The sequence below is a fragment of the Adiantum capillus-veneris genome, chromosome 12 (assembly GCF_014529385.1).
Source record: "Adiantum capillus-veneris isolate H3 chromosome 12, ASM1452938v2, whole genome shotgun sequence".
Lineage (NCBI taxonomy): Eukaryota > Viridiplantae > Streptophyta > Polypodiopsida > Polypodiales > Pteridaceae > Adiantum > Adiantum capillus-veneris.
This window is the reverse complement of record NC_140942.1, coordinates 118,345,645-118,359,091: the sequence shown is the minus strand read 5'-3', so window position 1 is coordinate 118,359,091 and position 13,447 is coordinate 118,345,645. Positions and strand designations below refer to the sequence as shown.

The 13,447-nt window shown below is 46.2% G+C and overlaps 1 protein-coding gene across 3 annotated transcripts in view; it reads left to right on the top strand.

The window, feature by feature from the left end:
- Window positions 1-3,516: 3,516 nt before the first annotated feature.
- LOC147446402 (dehydrogenase/reductase SDR family member FEY-like) overlaps window positions 3,517-13,447 on the top strand; it is a 123,490-nt gene continuing 113,559 nt past the window's right edge. Inside the window, exon 1 of one of the 3 annotated variants that reach the window (XM_086525636.1) lies at window positions 3,517-3,749. In XM_086525636.1, coding sequence (XP_086381762.1) covers window positions 3,731-3,749 — 19 coding nt within the window. In that variant the 5' untranslated portion in view covers window positions 3,517-3,730. Of the gene's footprint in view, window positions 3,750-3,926; window positions 3,946-13,447 lie in introns of those variants that run through there. The other 2 variants (XM_086525638.1, XM_086525637.1) reach the window with 2 other exon arrangements.

Here is a 13,447-nt window from a genome sequence, read left to right as displayed (position 1 = left end):
ACTTAAAGCTAAAGAGGTACATAAGAAAGAGGCAAATGCAGCCATTGCAAATGATTCTTCAAATGTAGATTTGGCAAATATTGTGCAAGATGTAGAAAGGGTTTTTAGTGCAAAGTGTCAATATGAGCCATCCATCCATGATGCATGTATTGTAAAATTTATTGATCATGTATGGTACTTTGATAGTGGTGCAAACACGTCAAAGTGATTTGTTCACTTCTATTAAGATTGTTCCTGATGGGAATACTTATCACATGTGCCAAAAATGCCTCTTGTCCAATTAAGGGAGTTGGAAAGATTTTGGTTACTATTGTAGGTGGAAAATCTTTCACACTTTTAGATGCTTTGTACGTACGTAGAATCAAGAATAACCTTTTGCAAAACTTATCTAGTTGGATTGCCTTTATCTGCACACTTATGGATGAGATATGCATTATGAAAGTTCTCAATTTCATGATACTATTGTTGAACTTTGTTTTGTGGGTTGTATAAGCTCAATGCTTACAATAAATATGTGGAAGATTTATCATGTACAATTTTTTATTTAAAGGTTGTTTCAGATGCAAAACTTTGGCATGCACGTTTTGGTCATTTGAATTTTACAATTTGTTGTGTTTTCAAAAATTTGATATGGTTGCTTCATTACCCCCGACCAGTGAAACATGTGCATGAAGGCTATATTTTTTCAAATTTAATGTTGTTAGGGATAGTTCTGTGTGGGCTACGTTAAATTACAGCTTGTCCATGGTGATGTTTGTGGTCTAATGCAAACTCCATCTTTTGGGAATCATCATGAGTACTTTGCGACTTTCATTGAAGATTACTTTAGACATATGTGGGTGTATCCGCTTATGGAAACGTCCAAAGTATTTATGTGCTTCAAGCACAAAAGTTGTATCTTGTTGTAGTGTGGGCACCTTTCGTTATGATCAAGAGGGGGAGTACATGTCTAAAGAATTTAATGCATTTTTGGCAACTTGTGGGATGGAACACCAATATACATGTCATATACCTCTCCAACAAAATGGCATTGTTGAGAGGGAAATAAGTCACTTATGGAGATGGCATGATGTATAGTCAAAAGCCAAGCTTTACCAAACACGTTTTGGCGTGAGGCTATCATGTGCACCGTGTATGTACTAAATAGGTGTGTTACTAAAGCATTACAGTCTATCACTCTATATGAAGCTTTCAAATGGTAAGGAGCCATCCATTGGTCATTTGCATGTGTTTTCATTGCTTGGATTATGCTTTAGTGCCTGAGCAACACTGCTAAAAATTGGATGATAAGATTGTGAAATGTTCTTTTTTTGCTACATTTTAGAAAGCAAAGTCTGCTGTATCATCCACAAACAAAGTGTATCTTGATTAGTGGAGATAGTGCCTATGTGAAAGCTGCAATTCAACCCTTGTTAGCATGTACTAATGAGACAACTACAAGCTCACAAAATGTATGTGATGTGTTGTTGCCTTTTTTCAATTGTGTGAGTACGGTGGATGTAAGTCCTAATGAGGCACATGTGCAAGTACATAAGTTTCAAACAATGGTATATATCATTCATTTTTTGATGACAATTTACAAGATCTAACGGAATGGCACGATGTGTATAGAGCTGTAAATGAACAGGCTAGAGATATGTCAAGATCGTTGATGCAAACCTTCCATGACACTAAGTTGGTTGCACCCTTGTCTAGTTGTATTCGTTCAGGTTTTCAACATGCCTCTTATGCATCAAATTTCTATGTTCTGTTAGTGTCTAGTATGTATGATAAAGGAGAACCTTATCATTTGATGAAACACAAAATTTAAAAAACTGGTTAGCTACTGCAATGCAATCTTAGTATGAAGCTATTATGAAAATGAGACACGGTCTTTGTGTGACTATTTTTTTTGGATGTAATACAATCTAAGTGCAATCATATTGTGAAGAATGCAATCTGAGTACGACACTACTTTGTGTGATGTGCCTCTTAGCAAAGGCTATTAGTGCTAAGTGGGTTTTAAGTTGAAACATAATCTTGATGGTAACGTTGATTACTATAAGACTAGACTTATAAAAAAAAGAGCATGCTCAAGAGAAGGGCATTGATTTTGATGAGACTTTTGCTCCCACTTGTTGTATGACTACCACTAGTAGAATTTGTGCCTTGTTAGCTCATAATGGTGACAAATTGCTAATTTTAAGGTTGTTTTGAATGCTTCTTTTGAGATGTCAAATTTGGAGCTTTTGCATCGTTATTAGGGCGTACAAATTAAGCAAGTTGATAGAGATATTGTATGAGACAGAGGGAACCGGCGCATGTAACTCTCCACCCAACCACGCTATATATAGGCCCTTGGCTTGACAAATATAGCCCCCTAAACCACATGAGTGTCCTGGCCCTTGGCCTACTACCCATACCTACCTTGGGCTTGACATATTGCTTTGTATCAAACACAGTACATTGAGATATTGTTGGATAGATTCAATCTTGAAGATTGCAAGCCTATTGCTACTCCTATGTAAATAGATTTGAAGCTTAGCCTTCCTGATGTTGGAGACTACTTTGATGCCACTCTCTATCAATAGAATGTTGGTTGTCTGATTTGTGTATGCATTATGAGGCCATTTGTTCAGTATGTACTCTGACAAGTGAGTGAATTCATGCATAGCCCAAGGTCTACACCTTGGAAGGTAATAGAAAAGACCTTTTGTTACTTCACTCGAATTATAAATCTTGGATTGTTTTATCCCAAGGAGGGATTGTTGCCACCAGATTTACATGCTTTTTTAGACTCGGATTAGGATGTTGCTATAGCACACAAGTGTCCACTAGTGGTTTTTGTTTCATGCTCAGTAGCACATGGATATCATGGTTGAGCAATAAGAAACCTATCTAGTTGTGAGGCTAAGTAGAGGGCAACTATCACACCTACTGTTGAATGCGTTTGGCTTGGAAAGCTTTTGACTAACTTGTGGAGTTGTTTAGATAGGGTCTATACATGAGTGCCAACTCATGTTCACTGCATTACTCTCAGAGGAGTTTGTTACAATATTCTGGTAGTGATGTGTGTGGACACACTTAGGACAACCGAGACACACTTATGACAATTGAGGCACATTTTCTCTCTCTTTAGGAGTTTATACTAATTCTTGTGTTGCGTACTCTTGAGAATATCTTGGTACACATGATTTTATGTCGACATAATAGTTTAACGTCACCACAAGATCCAACACTTTCCCAATCTTTGATTGACTTGGTAGCAAGATAGCTACATGGATGCAAAGCCAAAAAATCAACAAGGTGTTGCTCCAAACTTAGGGTGCATTTAGACTACGCATCTCGTGTATCCTACTTTTCCACCTGAGAAATTCACTTCTGGCCCAATGGGCTCTAGTGACATACACACAGTGCATCACAAAGACTACAAAAAGTGCTTGAGTGTAGGTTGCATGAGACAATTGATTGGCTCTTCAGCGTAGATCACAAAAGTCTGCATCCCTTGGGCGGCTCAGATGGAATGGAACAAGAAACCCCCTCCTTTCGGAGTGAATCAGCATGCCAAGACATCATGGCATTGCTGAAAATATAATTGTGTAAACAACAAATATTTCACTGGAGCAGTGTGAACCCAGCCCAGACCACATCTCCTTGCACTGTGCTGATGCTTTGAACTAAGGTTGCCAAATCACCAATTTACGCTGTTAGGACTGTTGGAATTGATCAGACGGCAATTCGCCGGAGCGCAATGGATTCTCTCTCTGTCGGTCAGTCCTCTCTCTCTCTCTCTCTCTCTCTCTCTCTCTCTCTCTCTCTCTCTCACTCACTCACACACACACACACACACACACACACACACACACACACACAAGGGCTGTCGCTAGTTAATATCGTAGGGGAGGTTAACGTGAAGTTGCTAACTGGGAGTTTTGTAGAGTGCGTGGCCAAAAACAAGAATTATGGGTTAGTGTGCTTTGCAGCTGCTGCGGATGCTTCACGGCACCTTCTTTTTGTTCTTTCCTTTTATTGGGTTTGTTTTTTGGTTCTGTTGGAATGTTTTTGGTTCTCCCAAGTTGCAGGGTAAAGTCTTTTCACCAGAGAATAGATTCTGTTCTTCAACTGCCCATGCTTCTCTATTTGCATCAGCCTCTCAAGTTTCCACTGTGGTACATTTACCATATGAGTAACAATGGGCTTTAATAGAGATGGATGTGGCTGCTGCTTGCTGAATCCTTTTGATGTCACATCTGCAGTGTTTTTGGCGACATTGTTTTGGTGAGCAAACAGCCTGTTTTTGGCATGCTGGACATAGCTTTCCTTTGGTGCATCTTCTTCACCTTAGGCTCTCCTGCCCTAGTTGTCTAGCCTTCTCCTTTTAGCTTTTTCTTCATTGCCATCGTTTTCAACGTCCTATGAACTGTTTGGTTCCTAGCTGTTCAGCCCCTGTTAGAGTTTTGGAGGGTCATCCCCTGTGTTTGTGTCTAGATCTAGGGAAGAGGGGCTTTGTTGTGGCTGAGTCTGGCATTGGGAGGTTAGTTTCTCTTGATTTGATCCTAGCATGTCCTCACATTGTGTTTGTCCGGACCAGATTTGTTCTGGGAAGAATGGGAGCCCAATTTTTGGGCCGGCTTTTTTAAGGGTATTTCTGGAGGAGTCAGGGCGCTCTTGATGTTAGTGAGGATCACTTGCATCTGGCCTCACTCTTTATACAGGTAGCTTGGTAGGGCTTGTTCTCTCTCTCTCTCGCCGTATCTCTCTCTCTTTATCCTCGTCTTGCTAGTAGGGAAACTGGAGTCCTGTTTTCATCTTGCAAAGAAGCCTCTTTCATTGGCAATTTTGCATCTAGAGGGGGTTAGTGGAGATGGGCCACACATTCGCCCTGAGAATTTCCTTGGATCTGCTTGTTTTGATTAGGGTAGGTGGAGACACATCTTTTCATTTACAAGGCGCTAAGATGACGGAATTGAGAGATCTTACAGTATTGAGCAATTGTACAATCAAAATTATTTTTGTAATTAGTGGATCTTACTTTGTACTAGTGATGGTTCCTTTCTCGGAATGAATAGAGAGATAGAGAGCAACATCTTCTATTGAGAAAGATAGATCTGATAGAGATCTAGAGAGATGGTGATATCGAAGAAGAAGAAGAAGAAGAAGAAGAAGAAGAAGAAGACACACCAATGGGATCTCAACCAACCCTCTCAAGGGCCTTATTGAGTGGTCTTTGCTTTTTATTTCCAAAACAAAATGTACAAGAGATGATGTACCTCAATGCATGGACTGGCTTGACTCTAGGAAGATTGCTACCATGGCAACTCTTTGGGCAGAAGCACCTCTAGCGCTGATTTGATGTGTTGACTAGAACAGACTCGATGTGAACAGTGAGTTGCGGATGGAAACCATAAGGGAGATCCGGGGGCGGCCTGATATGCACACTTGATGTAAGGATTTAGGGGCTGAAAGTTGGCTGCAAAAATGCAGCAGACTTGATGCACAGATGTAAGGGAAGATGGGGAAAGATGGTGGGCAGCTTCAGGGGGGCCTCTAATATGCCAATGGTTGGGGCTGATGGTGAGGGGGATAGGTTGTGAGAAAACGCGTGGCGAGAGAGAGAACAAGAGAATTTTAACGTCGTAGAGAGAGAGAGAGAGAGAGAGAGAGAGAGAGAGAGAGAGAGAGAGAGAGAGAGAGAGAGAGAGAGAGAGAGAGAGAGAGAGAGAGAGAGAGAGAGAAAGAAAGAAAGAAAGATTTTTAACGTCTATGTCAGGCCGAAATCGGCCTATGAGACAAATCAAATGTACATGGTGTGTATGTCATCCGTCTATCGGAAAGACAAATGAAACAAAACTGATACAAAACTGTAGGTAGTGGAGTATCTGAGGAGGGATGGAGTTCTATCTCTAGGGGTGTATGCATGTCTATATGCTCAAGGTAGTACAATCATGAGAGTGCATCAAGCTATCTAGCTCCATCCTGTACTAATGGGGGGATGTAAGATGTGGTACATGGGCGGGTCTGGTGCCAATGCTACCCGGATGAAGGCTGTCGGGTCGGCCCTCATCTGAGCCACTCGCTCCTCAGTGGCACGGTGCTCCCGGGCTCGGATCTCCTCGATCTGTCGGTGGTGGGAGCTCGCGCCCCTGTAGCCTGTGACTCGTGGTCGTCGTCTAGCTCGGTTCACCTCCGCCTGTGGGAGTGTCACTCCCCTCTGAGTGTCTGGTGAGGGAGGGGCGGAAATCCTCTGAAAGAAGTCTGTGAGCTGCGACTGTCTCCCCTCTGTCTGTGTAGCTGTGTGTGGCTGTAGTAGTGTGTCCCGATGGCTCTGTATCTCTAGTAAGAAACGTCCGAGCTGTCTCTGATCTCGAGATTCCATGATCTCTCGGAGAGTGGGCTGTCCTCTGAATAAGGCCTCATACCTGCCTCTGATCTCAGTGTATGCTCTGCATCTACATACAAAGTGCTCCTCACTCTCCACCTCCTCTGTGCAGGCTCTGCAAATTCGCTCCTCCCTGGGAACACCAGTATGTCTCCCGATCTCAATCTCTAACCTGTGTGAAGCCACTCTCAGCTGACCAATCGCCACCCGTGAGCTATGTGGCATATATGTGTCCATGTAGCGTGGTCTCTGTATGAACCCCCCAGACAATATGGTGAGAAACTGGTCTCTGTAATCTGACATCCTCGTCCCCAAGCCAGGTGCCTCCCAAACTCTCCTAGTGTATAGCTGCCACAGATCCTGTCTCAATACCAAGTTCCTCTCACTGCGAGAGAGGTGAACATATGGTGAATGGGGGTCGTACTGGAATGGTGGTAGGCTCTCCATGTCAAGACCGTGTCCCTCAAACCATGCTCTGACCTGTGAGTACCATGCTCTCTCATGCCCATTCTCTGATAGCTGTATAGCTGCCTCAAATGCTCTACGGGTAAGTCTGTCAGGAGGTAGCTCTCTCATCCTCTGGATGAAGCAAATTGTCTGGAATAGTGCCTCTACAACCATAGGTGGTGTGGCGAGCTCGGCTCTAATAATGTCATGTGGCACTGTCTTCTTGCTGCGGAGCAAGCGTGAGATCATACATACCTGTGGTCTCTCAAGCTGTGTCCACTGGTCAGCTGTCAATCCTGGTGCCCATACCGCCGCCGAGTACATCAAGGCCGGGGTGACTAAGGTGTCGAAAAGCCACCCCTTCGTGCGGGGCTCCTGAAAGTGTGCCTGGTGGCATCTCCGCTCTAGCATGGCCAGAGCTGCATATCCTCGGGTGAGCCTGTCAACAGCAGCCTGCCTCATAGTGAAGGGTCCTGGTAGGCTGGTGAATGTGATGCCAAGGTATACATAGGAGGTGACTACATCAACCTGTCCTCCTGCTGCTGTGAAGGTGGCGGCGCTCCTCACTGCACTGGATGTGTGAAAGATCATAACCTTGGTTTTGCCAAGGTTCACAGTCAACCCCCTGTGCGTGCTGAATTCGTCCAAGGCCTCAAGATGGCGTTGCAAGCCCTCGGGTGACTCTGAAATCAACACAATATCATCAGCATATAACATGATGTGGACCGGAGTACCTGCCAAGTCGCTCCCCTCTCCCCCTGCTCGCAGTATGTAGTCGGAGATCTCGTCGATGTAGAGCCCAAAGAGTGTCGGGGAGAGTGGGCATCCTTGCTTAACACCAATGGTGCTAGCAATGGTCTCTGAAAACCCGCCTAGGCAACGAACCCGACCCGTCACCCTCTCATAGAGAGCATATATGGCCCAAATCATCTCTGTTGGTACCCCAATGCTGTGAAGGCGCTGGAAGAGTCTCTCGCGTGGGACTGTGTCAAAGGCCTTGCGGAAGTCCACAAAGCAGCAGTGAAGCCTCTTCTTCCGCGCCTTTGCCCCATCAATGAGGCAGCGCAGAACGAAGATGTGGTCAGTGGTGGAGAAAGCTCGTCTGAAACCTGCCTGGCCTGGAGCTCGTAAACCCTCGATCTCTGCGTAGCAGCTGAGCTGTGCCTAAAGTACTGCTCCATATAGCTTGGCCATCGTGTGGCCAATCATGATAGTCCTGTAGTTCCCTGGGTCGAGGGTGTCGCCAGATTTGTGGATAGGCACTATGGTGTGCTGTGTCCACTCCTCTGGGAAGCCCTCCCCTATAGCCCGGTTGAAGACATGTGCAATCAACGGGGCTATAGTGGAGGCCGCATAAATGATGTGCTCACTCTGTAATCCAGTATGGTCAGCTGATCGTCTGTGCTGCATGCGGCGTATGGCCCTCTCTACCATCTCTGCTGTAAAGAAGGAGGAGCACTGTGGGGCGTGGCTCGTGTGGCTGTGGGATAGGAGGCTGCCCTTGCACCTCATAAAGTCGCTCTGCATAATCATGCCATATCTGTGGATCCTCAATAGCTGTAGTCGGACGTGGTTCGCGCAGGGTGCGCCATGCCGTCGCGCTATCCATGCTCATGAATAGGCGGTATAGCTCAAGCTCCTGTGCCTCTTCGAATGCTCGCCGCTTTTGGCGTGTCAGCGTCTTCATATGCCGTCTGGCTTCTCTCTCTGTGATCTCTCCTAAGGCTTGCCGTGCACGGAGGCGTCGGTATAGCTCTCTGCACTCATCATCATACCAGCGGTTCTGAGGCATAGTCCCGGGGGGGGGAGTGCATCCTGTGTGAGTGGTGTGTGGAAAAGAGCTAATAGCTGAAGTGTGGAGAACGGAAGAGATATGTGATGTGAGAACTGAGAGTGGTGTGGATGGGTGGAGGAGGCATAGGCCATGTTCGACCTTGGCCGAGTAAAGAGAGGCTAGCTCATGTGTGAAATGGATGGTGGTGTGTGGAGTGTGTGCTGTGGAGCTGTGTGGGATGGTATCTCCGGGGATGGAGAAAGAGAGGTATGTGTGGTCGGCTCCGATGGGTATGGGTGGAATGGTGAAGGATGTGATAAGGTGTGTAGCCTCCCTAGGTCCCAGAATATAGTCGACTGTACTCCCCCCTCCTTCTGCAACTCCATGTGGCATACAAGTCAGGCCCCCTGAGGTGGGCCACTGGACCATCCCGTTATAAATAACGAGACGGTGCTGGGAGCCAAGTCGAAGTAGATGTCGTCCGTAGGCTGTGACTGGAGCTCTGTCTGCTGTATCTCTCACAGTAGCCTCCTCATCTAGAGTGTGTAGTGCCTCTGGGTCCTCATGGTCATATGCCTCACACTGCTCACTGCGCGTACGAGCATTGAAGTCTCCCATAAGGAAGACTTCACCCAGTGTGGAGTACTCCATAATCTCCTCCGTGAGGCATGCGTACGGTGACTCCTGCTCAATAGGGGCGAATCTGGAGCCTGTGGGAGCAAAGTAGCAAAGGGCAATGTAGACGATCCTGTCTCGTGAGAGCTCGAGGCGAATCCACATGTAGCGGGCCTGTGGATCCCGGGCAACAATCTGTAGTCTGCTGTGAAGCCCCTGTCTAAAGAGTATGGCCACTCCTCCTGAGCCGCGAGTGGTGTGCTGGCGCATACATCCTCGATGTAGAGACTCCCACTGGAATCCATGTATCCGTGGTAACCCTCTCTCCGGGCTCTCGTGTGTCTCTGTAAGTAGAATGATGTCTCGACCTCTCATCACCTCCTCAAGTCTCTCTGGGTGTGTCCATAGGTCTCCATTGCAATTCCAAACCGTGACATGAATCTCCTCGTGTGTTGTCACCAGCGTGTGACTACTATCTATCCTTTTTGTTGATTTCTTTCTTATTATCTATTTACTTTCACTTTTTGGAAACACCCCTCGGGAAATCTAACTGCCCTGCATTGCATAGCTAGTGTGGAACTGTCCAGAGGGAGTCCGGGCCTGAGGGCAAGAGAGCACTAAGGTTGGACAAGGACTATGGTTAGCCAAGTGGGGTCATTGACTAGCCAAAGTGGAATCCTTTGCTACAGAGGCTACATTTCAGTTCTGGATGTGGCCGCAGTGTACAAAGAGGGTCGGATGACCTAGAAAGATACAATGGCAGCATCTCCTAAAATTTAGGGAACTGCTATTTTGGGACCTGAAAATGTCTTCGCGTCATTACGTGCAGTTTGACATGGGGATCATTTTGTTACTCTGTGGCCAAGTCAACAGAGGCTGCAGGTGAGATATTTTTAGACCCGAGGGTCTAAAGCGGGAAAATGCACAAATGAGTGACACTTGGCACTCTGAGGCCAGTTTACTACTTATAGAGAAGGCAAAAACGTGATTTATAGCTGGGAGGCTCATTTTGCAAGTCTCTGTCACAGGTTAAGAGCTATGGAGTGCTTGCTTTCCCTCTTATGCACAGTGCGGTGCCAGGAGTGATGCCCTGCACGCTACGCACTGCCCTCTCTCTCCCCTTTGGCAGTATGTTATGCCCCTCTAGTGGGCTTTTCATTTGACCAATGTACAGTTGTGTGGGTTCATGCGCGATTGCCGAGGCAAGAGCCTCTTGCACAGGTACTGGATTAGCTAGCGGCTAATCCCCCCGCAGGTACAGGTGAATTCGGAGAGGTTTCACGCCAGAAATCTCGTCCGATTCAAAGGGCAAGTAGCCCTACAGGTGCGGGAGCTCGAGGACTTGCTAGGGATGCGACCGGCACGCGGAACGGAGCCCGAAACAGTGAATTACAGCCTGCTGTGTATTTTTGCAGGTTTAGGGTTTTGGCCCTAAACGGACCCTAATACCCCCAGGAGGTTCGGGGATGCAAGGGGACCGCTGTACAGGTGATCTGGCGCATTTTCAGGGCTGAAAACAGAGAATTCAGCGTGCTGCAGATTCTCGCCAGGTTTTGCAAAGCGCCCGTATGCGTCGGGAAAGTCAGTCAATGCGTGGGAATACTGACCGTGAAGGGTTCTAGTACAGTTATGCTGCCGAAATCGGGCTGGAACAGTGGAAATTCAGCCGAGTTTGTGCGGGGCAGCTTGTAGGAACCACAGCGTTTATTCCCTCTTTTGAACAATAAAGAAATACCGAAAGGGGCGCCTAAGTTAGGGGCCAATCTGGTGTCCGTCTACTCATACAGGTGCAATCTAGCAACCTGTATCCCTCTCCCCTTTGTTGTGTCTTGAAAATACAAGTAAAATAGACGACTAATAATGGGTGAAAGCTAAATCAAGGTTTAAAGTAAAGTCTACCGCCCTTCTGGATTGAACAGGCCGGTTTCATGGTTCCATCGACGGGATTAAATCACTTTTTCCCATAGAAGTGAGCCTTGGGCAGTTTTGGACTTGAAGACACAGGGATCATAGACCAGACACAGGGAATTGTAATTATGGCTGACAGACCAGATGATGTGACTGAAGAGGTTTCCTCTTCACAGGGTCAACAGACACATGAAGTGGGTGAGTCCTCAAGACCACCACAGACTGATGATGATATATTCAGGACCCAGTTGGTTACTGCTGTGGCTATGTTCACACAAGTAATGCAGAATCCGAGGTTTTTAGCCTTTCTGCAACCTCCTGTTCCGTCTCAGCAAGTTGGGTCACTGGATCATATTCAAAAGCCTGTTAAGGCTCGAGCACAGGTGATTCATACCGCACAGTCAATGGAAACACCTGTACACTTGACGGAGAACATGCAGTCTCCACAACGTATGCCTAAGGTGCAAGAACAGGTGGCTGAGATGCCAGTTTTTCAAGCTGTACCAATTCAGCCCGCCACCTTTCAGCAGCCTATAGCTGGTTCTAATGTGCAGGGAAGCAACTTACAGGCTATGCAACAAGTCTTCCCACCACCTTCAGTACACCCTGGCTATTTTGGAGGTGGATCGGTATTTCAGAGCATGGCTGGTCATGCACCTGGAAATCAGTTTTATACGCCAGGAACAGTGTTTGCGGGTGCTCAAACGATGATGCCTAACCCCATGTACAGTGTCATGGGTATGCAACCAGGGTTTCAAAGCACTCAGGGACAATTTGGGATGCCACAAGCAAATTTTGGTATGGCTGGAATTACAAATCAGCAGCCAAATATGGCATTTCCAGGTCAAGTTAATAGCGGCCAAGGAACACAGATGAACCTTAATAGTGTTCCCATGTTTCAGTCACTTCCATATGACAATTTAACGCCGCTGGAGAGGCCAACTCCGTACAAAGAAGGTGGCAAAGGAGTGTCATTCACGACCTTTACAGGGTTTGATGACAGGAAGAAGGCTCTTTCATTCCTCCAGCAGTTTGACAAGGCCTATGCAGGGGGAAACTTTACAGAGGCTTCAAAGGTCCGCAAGGCAGCCACTTTCTTGACAGGGAATGCGGGACAATGGTGGACAACTTTATTGCTTCAAGGGCAAGCTCCGTCCACATGGATTTACTTTAAGCAGATTTTTGCAGCAGCATGGTTATCTGATGATTTCGAAGCAGATGTCATGACAGAATGGCACCAGCTTAATGCTGCCACTTGCAGAAATCTGGATGATTACAATCGGAAGTTTTGGAAAGCTCTACTTCCAGTAACTTCCTATAGATTTGTGCCATTGACAGAACAGATAGAAAAATACTGTTGTGGCCTACCCAAAGGATTGAGAAAATACTGCACAAAGACCAAAGTCACTACTTTGACGCAGCTCATCGAGGTAGCAAACACTGGCAATGGTTTGCTCAAGGGAGAAGATTGTGAATTTAACACTGGCGTCAAGGCAGGATCAGGCAAGAAAAATTCAGCCAAGAAGCACGTTCCCAATGAGGCTCCTAAAGGGACTCAGGAGTCAGCCAACGCAGGGAAAGACAAAGCTACGGCTGAATCAGAAAAAGGACCAGCAAAGAAATGGAAAAGACGTTTTCCTCGCAAGTCAGAAGAGCAAAAGAAGGTCCTGAGGACAGAGAACAAATGCTTTATATGTGAGCAGCCTGGCCACATTGCTTACAACTGTCCTACAAAGAAAAGGCCAGCTGATTCTGAAGACAAGGAGGACAGGAAGGGAAAGAAGCCCATGGCTGGTCTAGTGCCAGATATGGTGGGCGACAAGCCAAATTCAGATGCAAGTGAGCTTTGCAGAGCATGGGGAAAGGTTAGGGATCAAACAGTGCTTATCTTCTTTGATCCAGGTGCCAAAGCCAACTTTATTTCCCCAGAATTGGCTTCAAAGTTGGGAATCAGACCTGAAGAGATGGGGTATACAGCAGAGGCAGGTTTGGCATGTCCTGGCCATACAGAGGCTGTGACACCCATCATTGGAAAGTTGCGTCTACATATCCAGTCCTATGTAGATGCTGAAGAATTTTACATCATGCCACTGGACGGATGTGATGTGTTGTTAGGTATTCCTTGGTTATTTCGTGTACAGGGAATCATGGATGCCTACAACAAAAAGATCACTGTACAGAGCAGGGGAAAGACTCACATTCTGGATGTAAAGCTTAAAGGGGAGTCTATTCCTACTGTATCAGCTTCTGCTATTACTTCTGTAATGAAAAAGCATCTTTCTGCGTACTTGGTTTTTGCACGTGAAGTGTCAGATTGTGATGAATCAAATTTATCTGTGCTAGAT